At 50.4% G+C, this 22,133-nt stretch overlaps 11 protein-coding genes across 11 annotated transcripts; 4 read left to right on the forward strand and 7 right to left on the reverse strand.

Annotated features, from left to right (window-relative positions):
• Nucleotides 1-86: 86 nt before the first annotated feature.
• On the reverse strand, nt 87-1,382 carry usgS (transmembrane protein UsgS; the record flags this gene model as incomplete). The annotated part of the gene is made up of 5 exons (XM_041695693.1): nt 87-443; nt 493-886; nt 941-1,113; nt 1,168-1,274; nt 1,325-1,382. 5 exons carry the CDS (start codon nt 1,380-1,382, stop codon nt 87-89), a joined length of 1,089 nt encoding a protein of 362 aa, XP_041561397.1.
• Nucleotides 1,383-1,897: 515 nt separating this feature from the next.
• APUU_70782S (uncharacterized protein) lies at nt 1,898-3,490 on the forward strand (the record flags this gene model as incomplete). Its single annotated transcript, XM_041695694.1, has 1 exon — nt 1,898-3,490. The coding sequence occupies one exon, from the start codon at nt 1,898-1,900 to the stop codon at nt 3,488-3,490; it is 1,593 nt and encodes a 530-aa protein (XP_041561398.1).
• Nucleotides 3,491-3,984: 494 nt separating this feature from the next.
• Nucleotides 3,985-4,446, reverse strand: APUU_70783A (signal recognition particle 14 kDa protein; the record flags this gene model as incomplete). Its single annotated transcript, XM_041695695.1, has 2 exons — nt 3,985-4,353; nt 4,420-4,446. The coding sequence occupies 2 exons, from the start codon at nt 4,444-4,446 to the stop codon at nt 3,985-3,987; spliced, it is 396 nt and encodes a 131-aa protein (XP_041561399.1).
• A 217-nt stretch (nt 4,447-4,663) lies between these two features.
• SGD1 (MIF4G domain-containing protein) lies at nt 4,664-7,285 on the forward strand (the record flags this gene model as incomplete). Its single annotated transcript, XM_041695696.1, has 2 exons — nt 4,664-6,005; nt 6,063-7,285. The coding sequence occupies 2 exons, from the start codon at nt 4,664-4,666 to the stop codon at nt 7,283-7,285; spliced, it is 2,565 nt and encodes an 854-aa protein (XP_041561400.1).
• Nucleotides 7,286-7,546: 261 nt separating this feature from the next.
• APUU_70785A (uncharacterized protein) lies at nt 7,547-8,853 on the reverse strand (the record flags this gene model as incomplete). Its single annotated transcript, XM_041695697.1, has 2 exons — nt 7,547-8,791; nt 8,839-8,853. The coding sequence occupies 2 exons, from the start codon at nt 8,851-8,853 to the stop codon at nt 7,547-7,549; spliced, it is 1,260 nt and encodes a 419-aa protein (XP_041561401.1).
• Nucleotides 8,854-10,417: 1,564 nt separating this feature from the next.
• CPR6 (peptidyl-prolyl cis-trans isomerase cpr6) lies at nt 10,418-11,781 on the reverse strand (the record flags this gene model as incomplete). The annotated part of the gene is made up of 5 exons (XM_041695698.1): nt 10,418-11,358; nt 11,417-11,503; nt 11,559-11,568; nt 11,629-11,696; nt 11,766-11,781. 5 exons carry the CDS (start codon nt 11,779-11,781, stop codon nt 10,418-10,420), a joined length of 1,122 nt encoding a protein of 373 aa, XP_041561402.1.
• Nucleotides 11,782-12,295: 514 nt separating this feature from the next.
• DTD1 (D-aminoacyl-tRNA deacylase) lies at nt 12,296-13,088 on the reverse strand (the record flags this gene model as incomplete). Its single annotated transcript, XM_041695699.1, has 5 exons — nt 12,296-12,415; nt 12,519-12,712; nt 12,760-12,802; nt 12,854-13,032; nt 13,082-13,088. 5 exons carry the CDS (start codon nt 13,086-13,088, stop codon nt 12,296-12,298), a joined length of 543 nt encoding a protein of 180 aa, XP_041561403.1.
• Nucleotides 13,089-13,633: 545 nt separating this feature from the next.
• Nucleotides 13,634-15,646, forward strand: NOT5 (CNOT2/3/5 family protein; the record flags this gene model as incomplete). Its single annotated transcript, XM_041695700.1, has 3 exons — nt 13,634-13,888; nt 13,956-15,493; nt 15,586-15,646. 3 exons carry the CDS (start codon nt 13,634-13,636, stop codon nt 15,644-15,646), a joined length of 1,854 nt encoding a protein of 617 aa, XP_041561404.1.
• Nucleotides 15,647-17,918: 2,272 nt separating this feature from the next.
• APUU_70789S (C2H2-type zinc finger protein) lies at nt 17,919-18,683 on the forward strand (the record flags this gene model as incomplete). The annotated part of the gene is made up of 3 exons (XM_041695701.1): nt 17,919-17,939; nt 17,988-18,391; nt 18,446-18,683. 3 exons carry the CDS (start codon nt 17,919-17,921, stop codon nt 18,681-18,683), a joined length of 663 nt encoding a protein of 220 aa, XP_041561405.1.
• Nucleotides 18,684-19,158: 475 nt separating this feature from the next.
• On the reverse strand, nt 19,159-20,061 carry MGT1 (MGMT family protein; the record flags this gene model as incomplete). The annotated part of the gene is made up of 1 exon (XM_041695703.1): nt 19,159-20,061. The coding sequence occupies one exon, from the start codon at nt 20,059-20,061 to the stop codon at nt 19,159-19,161; it is 903 nt and encodes a 300-aa protein (XP_041561406.1).
• Nucleotides 20,062-21,521: 1,460 nt separating this feature from the next.
• On the reverse strand, nt 21,522-21,892 carry SSS1 (translocon subunit SSS1; the record flags this gene model as incomplete). The annotated part of the gene is made up of 3 exons (XM_041695704.1): nt 21,522-21,562; nt 21,617-21,703; nt 21,808-21,892. 3 exons carry the CDS (start codon nt 21,890-21,892, stop codon nt 21,522-21,524), a joined length of 213 nt encoding a protein of 70 aa, XP_041561407.1.
• Between the last annotated feature and the right edge of the window lie 241 nt (nt 21,893-22,133).

Genomic DNA, 22,133 nt, shown 5'->3' on the forward strand with positions numbered 1-22,133 from the left:
TATCGTCTCTTATCAAGAGCCTTATCAGAAAAGGCAGGTGAATAGAGAAATTGGCCTGAACATGCTTTCTGGAGCAGTACACCAGTCTAGGCGAACTTCCGCCCGGGGGTTTCGGGCTTTGGTGTCTCCTGCTCATGAGCGGCCACGTTCAGCTTATCAAGCTTATCAAGAGACAACTCTAGGAAGTCGTGCTTATTCTTCCACGTAACCTGGGTTTCTGCGAAGCCTTCGCTTTGAGCGGGACTGGGTGGCGGGTCGGTGATTTTGGTGACAAGGTACGCGGTGGAAGCCTCCGCTACGCCATACATGAGGACTCCGATGATGGGGATTTTCAGGACAAATGTGAACGCAAATGCGAAACCAAAGAGAACCCCTTCGCGATCTTTGAACCAGCGGCGCTTTTGTTCAGAGGTGAATCGAACACGGGTGAAGTATGGCTCGAGCTATCGTGGAGTTAGTCGGGCGTTCAGCGACGAATGCTTGGACACATACCAATTCTCGCATCAAGCTGCGAGAAGCAAAATAACTGTGCAGGAAAGTGACGAGGTAGTGCTTGGGAAGGATGATTCCGGACCCAAAAATGACGGCAGCAGGCGTGGTTCCAACCGCATTGCGGAAGGTATAGAACGAGGCTGCGGGCATCACGAAGCGGCCCACGACAGGTATGAGAGAGGCGAGGTAGATTCCTAAAAGCATGCCAACCTTGCGTCCGTATCTTTTGGCGAACGCTAGAAGTGCTTCAAGAATCGGCTTGGATTGGCTCTTGTCGGCTTTGGCCGAATATTGGACTAGATTTGGATAGTACATGGCGCGCAGAGTCTTGGGGTCGTCGGTCTTATGTTTTTGCACGTAAGTAGTATCAACCCAATTTAAGGATTCCATGAAGCTAAACCAGTCAGTGCACCCGTGATAACTGCTTCTCTGATTCTAGAGTGCTTACATCTCATCAAGAGTGGGAGTGATGTATCTCAGTAACGTCATGAGTAAGAATGGGACCTGCAAGACGGACTTGTTCAGGAAGTCAAGGCCGCTGAGAAGATTATCGTCCCAGGTGACATCCTCTAGATTAACAACCCATGAGCTGGTCCAGATGAGCAACCTGACTGCGACGATCTGAAAGGTACATATTAGTGACTCGCCGCTGCTGCGTATCATAATGAAGCATACCGGGATCTGGACGATAAGTTGGATGATGATCCCAATTCCTATGGCAAGGGCTGCCTGTCGAAAATGATCATATTTGAACAGCCTTGGATTTATCAAAGCACGAACAGCTTGCAAGGTCAGTGTTGTTTCATCTCATCAAGTGGGCTGGGTGACTTACTGCCAACCACGGTCAGCTGGAAGCCGCGAATAACTGCATTCGGTTCAAAATTCGACATTTCGAGAGTCGAGGCTAAATTGTAAGTGATCAGCAGACAATTTAGCTTTAGTAATAGATAAAAGAATAAAAGAGGCTGAAGCAAGTGGTTTGTTAGAGAAAGATTCGTGACAGCCTGCCAGGCCTGGAGCGCTTACATGATTTCACGACACCTGAATTTAAAGGCTGCAATGCCCCACTCAAATCGACCCCAGAGGCAGAATCAACTGCAGATAGACTGCATTCAATATGCGGCACTAAGGGGGCTTGGTTTGTACTAGATCGCTATGACGATTATCATTATCTTTCACTAGTGCTGCTGCTGGCATCGTTTGCCTCTCTTTGACCCTTGACCCGTGATGCTGTCCAGAGCTCGACTGAGAATGGCTTTTCCTTCCTTGCCATAGCCACAACATTGTTACCCCCCAGCTGAGCGGAGCATCTTTCCCTCCATTCTTCTCTCCTCTCTCCTCAGTCCCTCATCATTTCCCACACCAATGTAATCTTTGGTTTTTTTTTGATACCCCATGAGCGATCATGTCCGACACCTTTAAAGCGCCACCTCCCCGACGGTCGTTCACCCTTCCCACCAACCTGAACCAATCCACCCAACGCAGATCCGACTCGTTCAAACCATCCGAGAATGATATCTTTTATCACCCATCGGCAAAAGTCGTTCACTTTTCCCCTAGATCTATAGTGCCGATTCCCTCTAGTACTGCGCCTTCTGACTTTGACTACCCCGTCGATACCATCGAGACCCTGCCGTGGCGATCCCCGACAGAGCGAACGGTCGCGTTTGCGCCACTGAGGTTGGAGAAGGTATATGGATCGACTGTGTTCCTGAAATGTGGCAGCGTGGTCCACGCGATCCTAAAGAACTCTCAGTGTTGGTGCGTGGACAGAGAATCCACGTTTGTCTTGCGCATCCGCCCCCTCACATACTACCGGATCGAGTTGCCGAACGAAACCGAGGATGACAAAGAGCTTGTTATTCAGATGAAGCAGGCTTTACCAAAAATTCTTCGCTACGAAGTCACACCATGCCCCTTCAAACGTGGGTTCACGGTTGAAATTCCCGAGGAGGCGAAAGTTCCCCGACGCAAGAAAGCATGGCGCCCCAAAGGACGAAGAGAAAGTGCTCCTATACAGCCGACGTACTGCCGGGAGCCCCTTGATTCAAAAGGAATCGCCACGCCAGATTCATTTAGTGCAGGCGAGGATACAGACGAGACCGCCACCGACGGCAGCGGTTTCACCCCGAGAGGTAGTAGTACGAAACTGGAGACAATCCCGGATGATCACGAGCAATTACCAGAGCCCATCAGTATACCCGCATCGACTATGCCAAGGCGATCAGTGAGTGAGGTGCAGCAAAGCTTCCAGACCTTGCTGGGAAAGTTTGAAGACACGCCTGAGCCTCAGGATGGACCGGAATTGCCACTTTCGTCAAGTGTTGACTCGTTTCACTCAATGGATCTTGCGCCAGAACCCTATTTGACACCACTGTCTCCTACATCACCGGACGACAGACAGTTGGCGCAAGAAAAACTCCAAGAAGTGCAGGAACCGTCGAATAGAGAGGAGCTCGAAAGTCAAGATACCCTGAAACCGCCGTTCAATAGAGAGGAAAGCACAGACCAGATGTTCACTCCTGTACAAAGCTTAAGCCCAGAACAGAACTTTATATTACCCCGGACACCGGGATCATTCTCCAGCAATAGCAGCGCAAAGTCTAATGATTCCAACCCGAACCTTACTACCATGAGCATTGAATTCCGCCGCCGCTCAAAAGCGTCGCGCGAGCGGGAAATATCACCAATGCCCCCGACATCTACACTAATCCTCGCCAATCCAGAGAAACACGATGCTGCCTCCTTAATTCAGAAGACAGCCACACTGGTTTTAGTACCACCTATTCAACTACTCATCGTCTTGATCCATATTGCCGCACGAATTGTTATAGGCCCGGGGATTGACTCCCCTGTCGGAAACTTTCATCGAAAACTCGAACGTCAGGCCTCTTATTCAAATGAGGCCGTGGATGATTACGATCTTCCACTTGCACCGGAGTTCTCAAGAAAGCCGTCGGTTTCAGATCAGAGTCACATCGGTTCGGATTCGGGCTAGACTTCGAATCATAGCCAGCATTTGACTATTTTTCTTCGCCCTCTGACCGACGTCATCATTCCTTCCTTGCTTTTCGCTTCCATGATAACGCCTCGACACGATCATCTTCTTTGAATTTCTGTTTTTGTATACCCTGCATAGTGCGCTTCTCTTCTTACTTGTATTTCTAGACAAGTTCACATGTATTTTAGCATATCAATAGTCCCGATATTAATGACCATATGATATAAACCTTTACGATCTTTTTGATCGGGGCTGTAATCGATGAGGGTCTTTAGTTTAATGAACGTAATTTTAGACGAAAGCGGTCTATAATATCAAATATATACCATGCTTAATCTACCTACAAGACCATAACCAGCTCGGTGTATCAGATGCTAACAGCCTGGTATACCACACAAATGGAAGAAAGAAAAAAAAGCAAAAAGGAAAGAGACAGTTCCCAAACGCCATGAATGCAGTTCTTACGGATTCCCTGTGGTAAAAGAACAAAATTAAGGCTTCACAACCTTCCCCGCACCCCCCTTGGCTTTCGCCTTCTTCAACTTCCGGTCTCGCTTTTTCAGCCCTGTCATCCCTGCCTTACAAACCTCCGCATATCGTGCATAGAACGTCTCAAGCTCGCTTGGTTGAACGACTGTCGAGATCTTCACTTTGCTGTCCTTCTTGTCTTTGACCTCGGGGTGCGTCTTTGGATTTTTGGAGTTTGTGTTCCCGTCTGACGCGCGGATCAGGATTGACGGTTGGTTTTGTTTGTCGGTGTCTGAGGACGTAGAGCTCAACAGCGGTGTCTGGGTTAGGTAGACGGAGCCCTTAGTCTTTTGGGACGTATTTGTGAGGAGGGTTGTGAGGGAGTTGAAGAACTGGTGACGAGATTATTAGTATCACATCATCGCATAGGCGGATATTGTGGCACGAAAGAAACATACCTCCTCATGTCCAACTGGAGTCGGCATTTTTTCTTGGAGTATTATCTTTGCTTATTGAGATGCAATTGTTTGCCAGCACTTGTTGTAGTCTCAAGTTGTCCACGATGCAATTGTGGGGGAATAATCTCCGAGTCTCAGACTCACCGCCTTCCGCTCCGCCATCAAAGTTTGGCCATATTTTGATATTTTTTTATAGCTCCGCTCTTTTTTCTAGAGATCAACCAACTCAGATAATCCCCAAAAAATGCCTCGTCCTAGGCATAATACGACCTCTTTACCTCGAGGTCTCCGACAGGAGCTCGGGATCCGAGACCGTTTCGGCGAGCAGAAGAATAAGCGGAACGACCAAGCTTCTCGGAAGGATCGTCGGCGAGACGAGCGGGTGGGGAAAGGGCGAGGACCGGGCTCGAAGAGGAATGCTGGTGGCCGGGGTTATGACGATGATGATGATGACTTCGATGATTTTGATGACGGGGCTGGTTTCGAACGCGGATCTGATGAGGAGAAGGGATATGTCATGGCAAAATTGAAGGCTGCGAAGCAGAAGAAGGAAAACCCCAGCTCGACTTCGAAGAAAACCAAGGTAGTGCGAGATCTAGAATCTGGAGACGATGCTAGTGATCGAGAGGAGAAGGCAGCGGACGCTCCACGCAAGAAGGCATCCAAAGCCATGCAGGACAAATTGGAGCAAGACGATGCGGAGATAGCTGCGCTTGAGAAAAAGCTTGGATTGAAAAAGGGCAAGCTCCCCAAAGCTTTCGCGGATGACGGATTGGACGCTTTGCTGGGCGACCTGGACGAAGGATCTGCGGACGAGGGCCGAAAACGTAAACGAGAGGCAGACGATTGGTTACAGAATAAGCGAAAAAAGGCGCAGGGCCTGTCTGTTGACGAGCCTGAAGAGTCTCATAGTGACCAAATGAGTGACGAGGAATTAGAAGACTTCGATGATGAAGATGACGAGGACGAGGACATGGATCTATTGGAGGAAGATGAAGAAAGCGAAGAAGAGGAGACCGTGCCAAAGAAGCGAGAAAACCCCTACGTCGCGCCTGTCACGACAGAGAGTCAACCGGCGAAATATATTCCGCCGTCACTACGAGCAGCATCGAATTCCGAGTCTGAGTCCCTAACGAGACTGAGAAGACAAGCGCAAGGTCAGCTAAACAAGCTGTCCGAGGCGAACCTCGTTTCCATACTGGCGGAATTCGAGAAGCTTTATCGCGAATACCCTCGCCAAAACGTAACGTCTACACTGATTTCTCTACTCTTCCAACTCATATGTGAGAGATCTGCGCTTAGTGATACCTTCATCATCCTGCATGCGGGCTTCATCGCAGCCATATACAAGATCATGGGCATGGATTTCGGAGCAGAGCTTGTTCAAAAGATTGTGGAAACATTCGATGCCGGTGGAGACGAAAGGGCCAAGTTTGAAGGGAAAGAGACGATCAACTTGATTGCCCTTCTATCACAGCTCTACAACTTCCACGTTGTCGGAAGTACTTTGGTCTTTGATTATATCCGGTTGTTTCTGCAAGATATCAACGAGGATAGCACAGAGCTCCTCCTCAAGGTCATCCGAAGTATGTTCGCCTTTTATAAACCATTAACATGACTTAAATAACTGACTACTGAATCAGACTCCGGCCCTCAACTTCGACAAGACGACCCGTCATCACTCAAGGACATCGTCCTCCTCATCCAGCCAGCCGTTGCAAAAGCCGGCGAGGCCTCCCTCTCCGTCCGAACAAAATTCATGATCGACACAATCACAGACCTGAAAAACAACCGCCTCAAATCTGGAGCCAACTCGACCGTCGCCTCAGAACATATTACCAAGATGCGCAAAATCCTCGGCTCCCTCAACAACTCGCGCGTCATCCGTGCCTCAGAGCCTCTCAGCATCTCCCGAAACGACATCCACAACTCTTCCAAAAAGGGCAAATGGTGGCTCGTCGGCGCCAGCTGGAGAGAAGACCCTCTCGAGTCCGCCCGGCAGGAACTCTCTGGCGTACCGCTAAGCAACCAAGCCGGCGCCGCGATGGAAGATGACAGCGACGATGAACCAGACTTCGGCTCCATCGCCAAAGCACACCGCATGAACACTGATGTCCGCCGCTCCATCTTCGTCGCTATCATGTCCGCAACAGACTACCAAGACGCACACGTGCGCCTCCTCAAACTCCGCCTCAAACGGGCGCAGGAGTTCGAAATACCGCGTGTCCTCACACACTGCGCCATGGAAGAAGACGCCCATAACCCGTACTACACGCTAATCGCACGCCGACTCTGTGGGGAACTAGGCCGCCGCATCAAAGTCTCGTTTATGTTCACATTATGGAACATCTTCAAGCGCATGGGCGAAACGGGGGACCTTGACGAAGATGATGAAGACGAAGCTGGCCTGCACGGTGAAGACGAGGAGAATCCGCTATCCATGAAAGCGATTGTCAACCTTGCAAAGATGTACGCCTCTCTTATCGCAGATAATGCACTCACCCTTGGAATCCTGAAAACACTTAACTTTGCATACCTGCAACCAAAGACAAAGACATTCGTCGAGCTCCTCATGATCAGCATCATCCAACAATCACAGAAACAGAAGAAGAAGAAGAAGTCCAAATCGAAGTCAAAGTCCAAGGACGAAGAAGAGCCAGCTCTCGATGAAAGGCCTCTCGTGGAGATCTTCATGCGGACCCGCGATACACCGCAGATTGTTAAGGGGTGTATATTCTTCTTGAAAAAGGTTGTTGTGAAGACGGATATTGTTGCTTCGGAGAAGGAGCAGGTCATGGTGAAATGGGGTGTGAAGGTTGCTGTTGATGCGTTGAAGGTTGTGGAGGCTGATGAGGGTGCGCTGTGATTCCACTCTACCACTGTATACCTGTTTTCTTTTATTTGGGGTTTAGAGCTAGGCGTACGGGTTGGATGTGATTTTGGGCTTTTTTTAAAAATGGGGTTGCATTGTACATATATTTATCGATAGACTTGCCACGAAGTATATATTTCTTTTGGGGAGACAGAAAGAAAATCAGGCTAAAAAGGTTGTTCGTCAGGGTATCATATAATTCGGGTTCGCTTGTAAACGCTCGAGTCAATAATGAAAAGATGAAAGGAGGTATACCTATGTAGGCGATATAACCTCCCATTCCATACCAACAAGCCACCTCCCCAATCCCGGAGAACGTTCACTCTCATGGTGTAGGATCTGTTCATGGTCGAGTATAAGTCTCGCATCACTCTCCGCTCCTATTTCCCAGACTAGTCCCCTAAGGACACCTACTACATCTCCCGCTTGAAGGCTAGGTACACGGAAGGAGGTCCGCATCTCACCTGGGTGCAGACGAGGGGGTCCCATAAGTAAGACATTTTTTGTAACATCGTTTGCTGGATCAGAATCTTCGGGAGGCGCCATATCTTGACCCTGTAGGAATGCGAGTGGACCACAACTGCTAAGAGTGGATTGATGGACGTTGCTTATGCGAAGCATCAGTGAATACCTGTTGGAATTAATCGGGTACGAGTCTGCCTCGTTGCGGCGGCCAAGGGTAGCTTGTATCTGCTGTTCCCGCTTTGTTCCCATCTCTAGGACCCAGCTGCGCACTTCTGCTGCCATACCGCCAGGAAGATAGCTGGGGCCGGACGAACGTTGCCGGCCACGGCGGCCGAGTGTACGAGATGATGGAGAGAATGGGGTTGGAATAGCATTTGAATTATCTGCTGGTTCTGGGGATGGGGAGCGAGGCAACGCGAATTTTGGCTTTGGTGGTGCCTGAGATGAAGAAGAGATGAGGAAACGTGGGTGGCCCCGGGCAGACGGTTTGCCGGTTGTAGGTGTTGCCGGAGGCCGCGGTGTCTTCCGAGGAGTCGCACGAAAGGGCAGAGATGGTGAAGGAGGGTCCGTTGCTAATGGAGATCGCTCCGGAGAAGAAGTCTCGATGGTATCATGTGGCTTTCTCCTTTGAGTGGCGGACATTGTTAAATCAGAGATACGGCGTCGTTTCGGGTGATTGCTCGTGGGACCAAAAAGAGCCTCAATCTCTGCATCTACCTCGATCATGTCCGGGAGCGGACTAACTGGGGTGCCTCCGAGCTCGACTCCATTGTCAGTCTTTTGGTGGGAGTCCCCTTCTAGATCCAAGTCGCTGCCGGAATCTTCAATCACTTCCTTTCGGCGTGACCGTGGATCACGCGCTGGAGTTAGAGCCCTATGTGGTTTTTGAGGTGGGCCCGCATCATCTTCTGGAAGAATATCCTCCCTGTCCGGAGCCCGCTTTTGCTGAGCTACTGGTCTCTGCGAGAACAGAAAACGTGGGGTTGCGGCAAACTGGGAACGCGCATTGCTGCGCGGAGTCGCCCGTAATGGTGTCTAATAGTAAATGAGCTTCAGTTCATTCACGACTGAAGAAGACCTACTCTTGAGGATGGCATTAAGCTAGACGCTGGGATAAAATACAGCTATCACATCATGGTAATCGTGCACGGCTTAAATTGTGGTTGATAGATGTGGATGTTGAGTTCCTCAGGCTCGAAAGTCGAATCACAGTCTGGCCCGGGATCCAAGGCTATTCCTCTTCTGGACTAGTGTACTTTCAGTCTCTATACGACCAATGCCTCATAATTTATATCCCATTCCCATTCCCACATTTTCCATTGCCCTAATATGGTGCTACCATGGCCTAACTGTTTGTGATCCTTCCACTCCCCATGTACAAATTTTCCCTTTTCAAGCTTGTACAGCTTGTCGTGACAGTATATCCCAGTTGCAATGCATTCCGGACAGAGGAGGATAAAGTCAAGCGCCTCCTTGCATATGCCACAGCGGTAACGATCATCTAGCTCAGTCACCCAGAAATCACATCCGTTACAAAGATAGTGAGCATTATCAGCAGCAACTGCATCAGCTTCACTATCACCCACTGACTCTGTTTCACTTGATGTGTCTGTATTACGTGATGCGCATCTATCCCCTGTTGATGATCTCATCTCATTCGATGCGGCCAATTCGGGTGAAAATACTGGTAAAATATGAAATGGATGGTGATCATTGGCGACAGCGAAGGGACTTCGGCCCGCAGATGTCGCCCTGTGTACGGCCTTGCTCCCATGCATTAGCAAAGCGCGAGTAGCTATACAGTACCCATTGGGAGCGGCAACAAATAAGGCAGTTCGATTGGATTTGTCCACAGCGTCAACGTCGGCTCCGTGATGCAGTAAAAGTTGGATAATGGTATTGTGACCGGACTCTGCTGCTCTGAGCAGAGGCGTTGCACCATGGTCGTCAGGAAATTGGGGTCTGCTCTAGATTCTAGTAAGATCTTGACTGATCATTCATACCCACACGATGAAATGGATAGTGCGATCCGACCTCTGGACCGACGTTGTGCCCTGCAATTGCCTCTTGGCCTTCTTCAAATGCCCAGGAAACGCAAGGGTTACCGTCACTATCTGTGGCACCAATATAGGCATGGTGCTCTAGCAAGATCTTAACCACTGCTGAGTGGCCATGCCTCGTAGCAGAAGATAAAGGGAACTTCTTCCCCAGATCTGGATTTGATCCGCCCTTGAGCAGGCGAGGTACACTGAGGCCCGACACCAACGATGCAGTGGCTATTTGCTCTATAGCCTTATAGCAATTCACTATGCTAGCAAGGTTCGCACTGCGAGATTATACTTAACTCTAGAGAATCCACTGGTATAGTCTGGTTTAGTGCTACCGTTTGCAAGGAGATATTCTTGTATTGCTTACAACCTCGGATACATATCTCTATGTAACGAACGGTATAAGAAATAATACTGTGCGCCTATTTCTCCATGCTATCAAACTAAGTTTCGTAAAAGGCTTGGAACCCACATGAGTCCAAATACGGGAGAAAGCAGAACTGCAGGGCCCATTTTCGGAACCGAGAACATCATCACTTTCTATGCAAATAACCAGTGCGGGAGGGTGTGGGGAATGAGAAAGATTCATGAATCATAACCACAGCAATTCTGTCTATGAGAAGAACTTCCGAGCAGTGGCCTTCTCCTGATCCTCTCTAGCTTTGATGGCCTTCTTGACTCTAGTTGTCTCGGCCGAAATCGCGGCGTCGGTAGGAGCCAGGCTAGAAGCCTCTTCCAGGTCCTTTAGAGCATCGTCTTCTTCCTTGAGTCCGGTATGAGCGACCGCGCGGCGATAGTAGACCTTCGCTTTGTCCGCATCCTTTGCGTTAGCAGCACCGGCAACCTCCAAGGCGTACGTAGCCCAGGTCTTCGCATTCTTGAACTGGCCCAATTTGTTTGCGAGGAGAGAAGAATTCGAGTGGAGCGTGAAACGCAGAGACTTGATCTGGGCCTCGAGTTCCTTGGGATCTCCCTCCTCCGGCTCCGGGAATTCATTGAGATAGCGGAGACCCTTTTGGTACTTCTCGAGACCCAAGTTGATGTCGCCGCTCTTAAAAGCAGTGTTTCCGAAATTCTTCAGCTCCGAGGCGATCTTGAAGCACACTGGAGCACTCAGTTCCTCTCCCTGGTGGTCATCGGGGAAGTCCTCGTATGGGTCACCGGTAGCATCGGGAGCTTGCTTGTCCGCATTTTCATATTCGTCGCCGGTAAGTTCACCACAGTCTGCGATGGTTACATCAGATTGAGGCTTGTCGGCCTGAGTTGGCAAATTCTCGATCTTGCGGACCACGCTCTTGCCGTTGAGCACTTCACCGAAAACCACGTGTTTGCCGTCTAAGTGAGGAGTAGGAACGGTGGTAATGAAGAACTGGCTTCCGTTTGTGCCAGGGCCAGAGTTAGCCATAGAAAGCAGGAAGGGACGGTCATGCTTCAGCTCGAAATTCTCGTCGGGGAACTTTTCGCCATAGATCGACTCGCCGCCAGTGCCGTTGAACGCAGTGAAATCACCACCCTGGATCATGAATTGCTTGATAACTCGGTGGAAGATCGAACCTAGCGGGAGACACTAGTTAGGTTTCTGAATAGCTGTCGGTGTAGAAACTTCCCATACCCTTGAAATGTAGGGGCTTGCCCTGGTTGCCTTCTCCCTTCTCGCCAGTGCAAAGCGCTCGGAAGTTATCTGCGGTCTTGGGGACGACTAGAACCTGGTCAGAAAGGGAACGAAAAGCCGCTATACGGGCCATGGACAGTACCATCACTGAACTATGAAGCGGGGTAATTAGCAAAGACAGTCGTGTGAGTCAGCTCAGACGCAAGACCTACCAATTCAAGAGCAACACGACCGGCTTTCTGCTCGCCGATTTGGATGTCAAAAAAGACGCGAGGACGACCTGAGGTTGAGCTCTGTTAACTGACTGGAATTTGTTGGAGCGCAAAGCGGGGAAGTCTGGAAGACGTACGCTGGGATTCAGCCATGGTTGTGGAGATAGAACAGGATATTGTAAAAACGCAGATATAAACGGAGAAGACGGTAGTAGGGGCGAATGATAGGCGGCCGAAGGGGTGAGGAGAGAGGGAAGTTATAAGAGCCTGGAGGGGGGAACGAGAGGCCAAAGTGGGCTGGAGATGGCCAGCTCCGATGCTTCAGAAAGACTTCCATCGCTTTCCATGACTCGCGCAGCCGCGCCAAACCCCAACTTCTGCAAGCTGTGAATTCCAATCGTTAATCCCAAACAGGGGGGATAGCTACCGAAGATGAGGGGCTCAGTGCTATTATTATTTTCTTTTATTATTTGTCCATCAGCTAGCGGGTGTTTCTAATTAAATCAAGCTAAAATGATCGCTGAGATGCAGTGGATCATTGTTGACTTATTTGATTATTATTAGCCTCCTGTGCCTGGCTCCGGACATGGGTCTATAAATGCACGCTGTCTATATGTACAGTCATAAGGGTATCATAATGGCCTGAGTCCGTCGGTACTCTGTGCGCCTACTCTAAAAGCTCTGCGGGCAGCTTGAACTCCACGCTTCCTGTCTTCTTTGAATCCGAGTCTTTATCATCAGCGCCCTTTTCTCTCTTCGGTAATTGTGTGTCGACCTCAATCGTAACCTAGGGAGAAAATACAGTCAGCTTTGCCCTTATTAAGATTTGAGAATCCACTGGAGAAGTGAGAGCTAACCGCCCCATCCTCACTGCGGTAGTCTACACCCACCGGCCCATCATTGATAAGCTCGACATCCATCATCGCCTGGAAGACACCGTTCTTAATCCGTTCGGGATTGTAGTTCTCGCCGAGACGCTTATAGAAGTAGTCGTATAGCTTGCGTGCAGTCTCCGCATTGGCAGCTTCGTGGAAATCAGGTTGTTTGCCTTTCTTCAATTGGCCAAAAAGGGTAAATTGAGATACTGGAGATTTTAGTTGGCGCTATGAAGAAAAGAGCCGGTAGACATACCACAAAGTACTTCGCCGTCAATATCCTGGATATTCCTTTTCCACTGTTGACCGGCCTGGTTAGCCTAGTTCAGAATCCAACGCAACTCACTTGCCTGTTTGTCTGTCTCGGCCGGAAATAGCTTCGCCTTCAGTATCCGGTTGACCATTGTGTCTATGTCTTTTTCTGTGTCTTCCCGGCCAACTCCCGCGAGCACAAGGAGTCCCCGTCCAATCTTGGAGATAAGCTGGCCATCGACGGTGACGGAGGCGGATTTGACTCGTTGGATAACAGCTGTAAAGGTATTAATACCGTACAGTGTAATACAATGTCGTTTGCTCACCTTTCATAATGCTGGCCAAATAGTCTTGCCGTTTGCTGCTGTTATAGAGATTACATACATTAGCCGGCGGTCATGGGCGGAGGCAGCGAATCCCTGTACAGCGAGAGCCACCAACCCTGAATAAAAAATACAATTCCACAGACAATCCAGTTCAATAAAAGTAGGCAATATGAAGCCAGGTTAGGCAATAAATAAAAACAGGTCAATGGAATAGCAGCGAACGGTCTGAGAGACTTCCCCGCGCAAAGCTCAGCTGGACAAGGCTGTGGGCAGTATTTCCCAGAAGTGACCGCCTTCTACTCTTGGCGACATCCCCAGCTTCGTGGCCGACCGGAAAGAGTAATAGACATTCACAGGCCAGTGGAGGCTTTTTATTACTGTCACAACAGACACTTTCGCTGTGCAAAGTTGCCGGGCAACACAGATTTTCCTTTCCTCGGACTCCGCCTTCAACCCGTCCGTTTCTGAGACGATCCCCGACCTCCCTTCGAGCGATAGCAGCGGAATTTCGTCTCTTGGCACCGCGGTTCGCATGCGCAGCAGACAGCAGCGATGACGTCCCGCAAGACGCAGCAGGAGATCGACAAGACCTTCAAGAAAGTCGCGGAGGGTATCCAGACGTTCGAAGGCATCTACGAGAAGATCCGTGTCGCTAACAATCCCACACAACGTGACAAGCTCGAGGAGAACCTGAAACGAGAGATCAAGAAGCTTCAACGATATCGTGATCAGATCAAGTCATGGGCATCCGGCAATGAGGTCAAGGATAAAGGGCCGCTGCTTGAGCAGCGAAGGGCCATTGAGACAGTGAGACCCACAGGACCTGCAGGGCTGGTTTTTTTTTGCATATGAATACTGATGGAGCATACTGTAGTGCATGGAACAATTCAAGGCTGTCGAAAAGGAGATGAAGACGAAAGCATATTCCAAAGAAGGCCTATCTGCGGCGTCACGACTCGATCCGAAAGACAAAGAAAAGGTCGAGACCTGCGATTTTCTGTCCAACATGGTTGATGAGTTGCAACAGAAAATAGAGGCAATGGAGGCAGAAGAAGAGTCGCTTCAAATGTCGATGAAGAAAAACAAAAAGGACGTTGCCAAAAACAACCGCCTGGCAGACCTTGCACATTTCATCGAACGTCACAAATGGCACGTAAATAAGCTGGAATTATTGCTACGATCACTCCAGAACGGCAATATCGAAACGGCCCCGGTGGCGGATCTCAAAGAGAGCATCAAATACTACGTGGAGGATGGTAACAACATTGACTACTCTGGGGAGGATGAGACGCTGTACGACGATCTGAATATAGGCGACGACGCCGAAGCACCATTCGGAGCGGGTGACAACGTATCGTCGCAAGATGCTCAGTCAATGCAGGATGAGGAGATTGAACCCAAACCCAAGGCCAAACCCGAAGTCACTGCAACGAGCAATCGCAGACCCTCTGCCCAGATGAAGTCCCCGCTTCCAGTTCTGGCAGCCCTGCATCCGTCCAGCTCCAGCAGCTCGACATCTGGCATGAAACCTGCACCTCCTCCCACGCGTCTGCCCGGTGAAACGCTCAAGTATGCGTCTGCAGCAGCAGCTGCTGCTGCAAGCGATAAAAATGGCGTGGGAATCGCCCCGCTGCCGCCTCCCCCAGGTGCTAGTCCCGCCTTCCCAGCTGCAGTGCCCGCCTCAAAAGCTTCCTCTACCGCCTCACCTGTTGTGTCACTAGCACAGCCTGTGTCAAAGGCTACACCTACAGCAGCGATAGTTGCAGAGGAGGGCCGTTCGCGGACGCCTGCTTTCAGTCCCAAGGTTCCAGCTGCCGTCAGTGCGTCAAATACGGTACCGACGACGCCTGCGATGGACAAGGCAGAAACCGCCGCCACGAAACCACGAGCCGCTGCCAACGGAGAGCAGTTCGGTAAAGAGAATCAGCAATGGGAAGATAGAGAAGAGTCTATCTACCACCTGCCCCCTGGTCTGCAAGATTTAATCCATTCGTTTGAAGTTACCAAAAGTCGCGCATCGGCCAATCCCTCAAGTCAGCCACCTTCGGTGCAGCGCCTTCTCACGGCATCAGCAGCCAATTGCCCCGAACCTGGGGACTCGGAAAAGCCGCGTCACTACAAGCCCCAGAACCCGTACAACACGCCTCTCTACTACCCGCAAGAGCCACTTGCCATCTTGGACGACCCTCGTCTCTATGAAACAGGGCGGATCGACACGGACACCCTGTTTTATTTGTTCTATTATCGCCAGGGTTCCTACCAACAGTACTTGTCGGCAAAGGCATTGAAGAACCAGAGCTGGAGATTCCACAAGCAGTACCAGACATGGTTCCAGCGACATGAAGAACCCAAGACGATAACCGAGGAGTTCGAACAAGGTACATATCGCTTCTTCGACTATGAGAGTACTTGGTAAGTTTTCGATCTACCTGTTTGCGTTTGGCTACCTAAGCCTTTTCTTCTTCTTTTATTTTTCCCATTTCTTTTTCTAACGTAGGCTGCAGGATGAACCGACGCAAGGCAGATTTCAAGTTTGTCTACAAGTACCTGGAGGACGAGTTGTAGTCTTAACCTTGTACTCCCACCCCCTGCATTTATTTTCCGTCCTTCGGATGGCGATTGGGTTTGATCGGGGTCACCTGTCTAGTCAGAAGCAGACATCGAAAGGGAAACCTTTCCATCCTGATTCTTGGTCGACGGGAGAAAAGGGTCTGATACTGCCTTCGCTGCAAGTGAGACGGAAGCTGACGGTTTTCTGTTCTTTTTCTTTTTTTTCCCCCTTCTTTCTTTTACTACTGTATGTATCTCGATGGGTCCAGGAACAGGTGTTATGAATGGGTCTGCGGGACAGGGAGTTCAACGCTGTTCTTTAGTGGCGGCTGATGGACATGCAGCCATGTCTTGAGCTGCTGCTTGGTTAACCAATTGAAATAGAAACATACCCATTTTCCAAGAGGACAGAAGGACGAATGCGGACGCATGCAAAGTACTTTAGGCTTCCGATGTAGAGTGACAAGGGGGGTTCTTGTAAACTGTTACACAGACACAGCGAAGCAACACGGGCCTCGTGCAGAATGTAATAAGCAAGCCGGAATCGAGGAGGCATTGATGGTGGCTGTGAAGGGTGAAGGCCCTGAAGGGCCCTGATCGGCGAGGACAAAGACAAGAAAAATAATAATTATAAAAAATAATAAAATCGGGTAAAGTGGAATAATAATCAAATACTCGAAGAGAAAAAAAAGTAAAATTAAAAAATTCGGGAAATAATAGAACAGAGAATAAAGAGAACAAAAGAAATCGCGCGTGGTAGACAAGAATAACTTGGGTAAAAATAGCAGAGAGCAGTCGAGAGCATCCATCTCGAACGCTGGTGAAGCTACACTAGTTGGATCATCACATTTGTCGACGCTGTATTGTTGCCTCATCGAAGTTTGGTGAGGGATTTTCCTTTAGCGCGATGAGCAAGAAGGATCGCTTGAGCCAGATCAGAGAACTAGGAAGGTGATCATGATAGCGACTAACAAGAGACGAGCGGTGCCTGAGGTATTTTCTCCGCGAGAGTCTGCCTTGTCAGCCTCCTCCAGTCTCCAGACCGCTCGTCTGCGCACGCCCACACCCTCCATACCTGCCGAATCGCCGATGAACCACGCAGTCAAGTTTCATCCCGGTTCCTCCCTCCATCATTCCGCATTTCATCATCAATAATTATGACGATTCAACTTACAAGGCTGGCGCTCCCCGTGCGGATCCTCAACGCCCCGCCGCGGAAATCGTGCCGACTGAGCGCAGGGCCCGGCGCTTCAGAATCAGAGGAGTGTGAAGATGCTCGAATGACTCGTATAATTGTATTACTTGCGTAGTGCGTACTTTGGTCCATCGGGGCCCTCCGACAAAAGGGCAAAATTGAAAAGACCCAAGGTCCAAGTGCCTGCAGCGAATGACGATCCCGCACGTTCACTCTCAGGCTTCAGCGGCGCAGCGCCCTCATGGATACAGACTTGGAAACCTTGAAGCGCGACTCGCGAGAGTCGGTACTCGGGAATCTGGCAAGGCGAGGCTGATTGGCGACAACTCGAGCCGCATGCCTCATTCCTGGTCCTACCCACCCCTGGGCTCCCTCGAGCATCCTGAGTTCCTGAGTTCCTGGGTTCTGAGTTTCTTCTTTCTGGCTTCCCGACTTACACAGCCTGTGCAGTGGACAGTGTGGGGGATCGCTATGACGACGTCAACCCTGGAGGTACAACAATGCAACTGCTACGGGCCCAGTCACCAAACACCAAACAGCCAGTCCGGATTCTCCTTCCAAGTCATCGGCCCGTGTGGGCTGCCACTGGGCTGTTGCAGCCGCTGCCATTGGTGCAGAACCACGCTAGAAGGCTGGCAGAAGGTTCCAAGGCTTCGATCCTTTTTCTAGCGCTGACGCTAGCCTGCACAAAGACACTAGCAGGGATCCCTCGTCCGCCCTGTGCCAATCGCACGGCTCGACTGGGGTGGCTGTGTGGGCTCTTTTGTCCAGTATCTGCGCGGAGTCGGCATGCATGGCCATCTTTTGCCTGAGCCGGCCACTTGCTCACCTGATAACCGGCCAGGATGTGTTCGTATCGCTAACCTGACGGCGGACCTAGTCGCTGGGGCTAATGCATGTGCGAAACCGTTTGGTTGACTTCCACGAGTCCTCGATTCACCCAAGCCCTCCTAAATCCCATTATAAAAGCCCTCCCTGCACCCGGTCACCTGCTTCATCTCCCCAACTTGCCCACCCCCCATGCTTCCATTCCCCAGATTCAACACAACGTAGCTTCCTTCCTGTCAGGTCATCGTGGACGAAAGAATAAAGATGCCCTTTCAACAAACAATGGTACGCCTCCCTTCGCTTGCTTATGCTACACAGTACTGACCTTCGCAGTCCCAGCCTATTCCCTGCCCTCCAATGGAGCCCTCGTCCTCCTCATATTCCTCTTACTCCTTCGACTCTGCCAACTCATCCTACTCTGGCTTGAGTGATGATAGCCTGAATTATCCGGATATGTACTTCATGAGCGGTGGCACCAGCACGGGCCCGGGCAGCGTTATCGACTACCCTCTTAGCCAGCCAGCGTTCGAGCCCTCGTCGCTGGACAGCGGCCACTTCTTCGAGTACATGTCTCCGACATTCAATCCAGCGTTCACACACACGCCTGAGCCTCTACCTTTGATGGACACGCCCACCTCGTTCCCCATGAGCGCAACATCGGGGTTCTCACCAACGTCAATGCCAGTTGAGCAATCCATGTTCTCCCCTATTGACATCTCCCAAGAGCCCATCTCCAGGTACGTTCCAGTTCGAAAAGAAAAGAGAAGCCAAGTCTAACTGTACTACATTAGGCCCGCCAAACCATATGCCTGCGACGACTGCGGCAAGAGCTTCACCCGCCCAGCCGACCTGAAGCGACACCAGACAACCGTCCACTACCCGGTCTTCCAGAACTGCCCTGTCTCAGACTGCTCGCGCAAGGACGGCAATGGCTTCCCGCGCCGCGACCACCTGGTTGAGCACTTGCGCTCGTACCACCACCTGGACGTTCCCAAGCGCCGCGCAGCAAAGCGTCTGAAGGTCGCCTAGAGATGCGCTTCGCCATGATTTACTATACTACTACTGTGTGCCTATACTTTGACTTCTTGGCTTCTTCTTGAGACCCCGCTCTGTTTTATACCATACCACTTCTTTTGATCTTCTGATCTTATTTTTTCATTTTCATTTTCTCATGGTTGACGACTAATGCGGCATGGGACTTGACTTGTTGGACATGGACTCCACGGCGTTATGAGACGATGAGACTCGCGAGACTATCTTCTAGTTTATTGTTCGCTTTACTTCATTTCTTCATTTCTATCTCTGGTTCTTTTCTTTTCTTTCCTTTTCTTTTCTTCTTTTGACATGTCATGTTATACACTATAGACGGTCGGCGTTGGAGATACCTGGCATCTGATTTGCATGCACTGCAATCTGCAATTTGTTCTTCAACGATACAATACAACAAACACGAATATTATCAAATCAATGCCCGCTTTTCGTAAGGTAGATAATGACCAAATGTTTACGAAGTAAAATCAACAAAAACCCTCCCCATCGCCCGCCCCCTCTCATCAAACCTCACCCCCTCACCCTCAAGCATAGCTCTCTTCCTCTCCAAATTCCCCTTCCCCTTGGACCCTGCCCCCTTGTCCTTACCTTTTGCCGGGCTCGTCCCCATATACCCACCCAGCCCGCCATCAACGCTCAAGACCCGGTGACACGGCACGTCCGGCGCAAAGGGGTTCAAGCGCATCGCGGTGCCGACGGCCCTAGCGCTAGATCCTAGGTGTCGAGCCAGCGCGGCGTACGTGGTCCATTGGCCTGGAGGCACGGAGAGGAGCAGTACGTAGAGTGATTTGCGGAGGGGGGTCAGGGTGGGGTGTTGGTGGATTTTCTTTGTTAGTTTCAGATACGTCGGCGCAGGTGCATTTGGATTTTGGTTTTGATTTTGGGTTTTGGTGGAGGCCGAGGGTGCGGTTGTGGTTGTGGTTGCGGTGGGTTCTTTTGTTGTAGTAGTACTTGTTCCGATCTCTTTTTCTTTTTCTTTGAGGTTCATTGTTTGGTTTTCTGTTGGGGTGGTTGTGGTTCCTGGATCTGGACCTGGGCTTAACCTAGTTCTGTGGACTATTCCTTGTTCCTGTGGATGCGACTGCGACTGCGACTGCGACGCCGAGGTTGTATTATTGCTCTTACGGCCACGGGACTCGCCAGGATCAGGAGTGGCGTCATGATCTTCTGGCCTTTCCCTGTGGAGACTCCGTAGTGCGCGACAGTCTCCCCACACCGAGTCCAAGTCCAAGCCAGGATGCAGACCCGAGCAAGGATCTGAGAAGTTCTCGAGGTCAGCCAAGGCCGACTTGTCGTGGGGGCCAGAATGTGGAGCAGCAGTAGAAGCAGTTGCAAGTGGAAGTGAACCTGGCGCCATGCTGTCTTTGGGCAAACAACTGCAGACCCGATGCGCAGCCTTGCAGGTGGAAGGCCTTGGCTGTGGGTTGAGATTCGCTGGGTCGAGGGGACCGTGGGCGTGAGACTGAGAAGTGAGAACGAAGGTTGGTCTCCAGCAGTGGGGCGGTGGAAGCTGAGGGGGTTCTAGCGCTGCTGCGGGCGGCCTTCTAGTGTGTTTCTGTTTTGGGGGGTGTGACGCGGTTTATTCCTCTTGGAACCAGGATGTGATGCAGGTGAGGGTTGGATGGAATATTCTTTGTTTGCTTGCTTGATTGGGCTCTAGACTGGCTGGGACTAATTTAGGTCGGATGGGAGATGAAGGTTCCAACCAAGGTCCAGCCGGGGATGGTTAAGAGCGTGGCGTGGTGTAATTGATGGGATGGTCCCGGTGTGATTGCCGCAAGGGATCATGGAAGGAACGCAGATGACAAGGTTTCAGGTAGATGGAGCATGGAACAAGACGGAGAGAGAGATAAAGAGGCTGGGGTGATTTTCACAGGATTTGTACTTGACTGCTGGCTGGCGCTGACAGAGAGGCCTTGTTGTTCTGGAATTGGCCAATCACCGTGTTTCTTTTATTTAAGAGCGATTGCCGAGCGATTTACAGGCGCAGATCGGATTGCCGGGCCGAACAGAATGGAAGTCGTGAAAGCACCGCCTCGGGGACTCTGTGCTCCTTGACGTCCTGGTTCGCGTCTGGCTTGTACCGTGCACAAGTGCCAATTGCAACTGTTGCAGTGCAGCTGGAGCTCAGGATTAATTATTGAATGTTAATTTCAAATGAATAGTATACGCATGCACTACTGTACCCCTGAATGAGTCGAATGACAGTTCGACTCAAACCTCCAACTGAAACGTCTTTCCTCCTCTAGACCGGGAAGCCTCGAGTCCAGACTCGATCCTCCCAGTTAAAGCACTGCAGCCCAACGGCACGTAGCGCCGATCACCAATGGGCATTCCTACAAGCGTGGGGGTAAAGCGAATCCTCCGCCGTAGCTACTTACAACTCAGCGAACAATGCACTCAGTACTCAGTAGGTCCCGATTCATGACTCGGGCAGTGGATATATTAAGGACAAATGCGAAGTTAAAAAAAAAAAAGACTCAAGTTACAAAAACAGCAGTAGCACTAACGCCGCCCTGGTTCAAGCCCCATACAAGCAATATATGTAGTATGCGATGCTGCAGATCTCGTTCCTCTTCCTCGACCGGTTGTGTTCGGCCGCTGTCGTGGGCCGACTTTGTACAATGCACGTTCCACGGTAAGATGAGCTGCGATGCGATGCGATGTGGGTATACAATTCCTTTTCTCCTCCTTTCCTTCTTTTCATTTCGATGATCCAAATTGACCAACCGGTCGGGATGACGCCGATCGACAATAATTTGATTCCTCAACTCCCTTCTTCGCCATCAACAATTATAATGATATCGAAGTCGGAAATTACGCGCCACCGACAAGGACGTTGTTGACAGGAATGTGGACTAAACTAATTAGTACCTAGCAGAAACAAGTTGCAGGAACCGGGGACAACATACTCAGCTTAACGATGTATCCGATGAAACCCATGATCAGGAACCCAGTGCCGACGGCCTGGCTGATCTTGATGAATTCGCGCTTGTCGGCTGCAAGAACGTTAGCTCTCGTCCTAGACAAATAACAACGGACACGAAGTAGCAAGATTATGATGATAATGATCGCGCTAGGCGGCACGGGATAGGAGACGTACGCTTCTGGCTGCGGTTGACAAACTGCATGCCATCCCTCAGGAACTCCTGGGGGATATTGAGTAATTCCTGGACTTGGTCGGACATGGTGGCTGAAAATCAACACGACAAAAAGTGCAATCAATTGAGGAGTGAGAAGAGAAGGAGAATGGAAAGGAGTGGTAGGTTTTTTGAGATAGCGTTGGTCGTGATGCTAATGCCAGCTGTGCTTTCGGTGTTGGGAGCTGGGAGGCGGTTCGGATTAAATAGAGTCCGATTCCGCCACGTATCTTTACTTTGTGTGGCGCCGGGCTTTTCACCTCTACTACTTCTTTTCACTATTCATGGT

Source organism: Aspergillus puulaauensis, chromosome 7 (assembly GCF_016861865.1).
Source record: "Aspergillus puulaauensis MK2 DNA, chromosome 7, nearly complete sequence".
NCBI lineage: Eukaryota > Fungi > Ascomycota > Eurotiomycetes > Eurotiales > Aspergillaceae > Aspergillus > Aspergillus puulaauensis.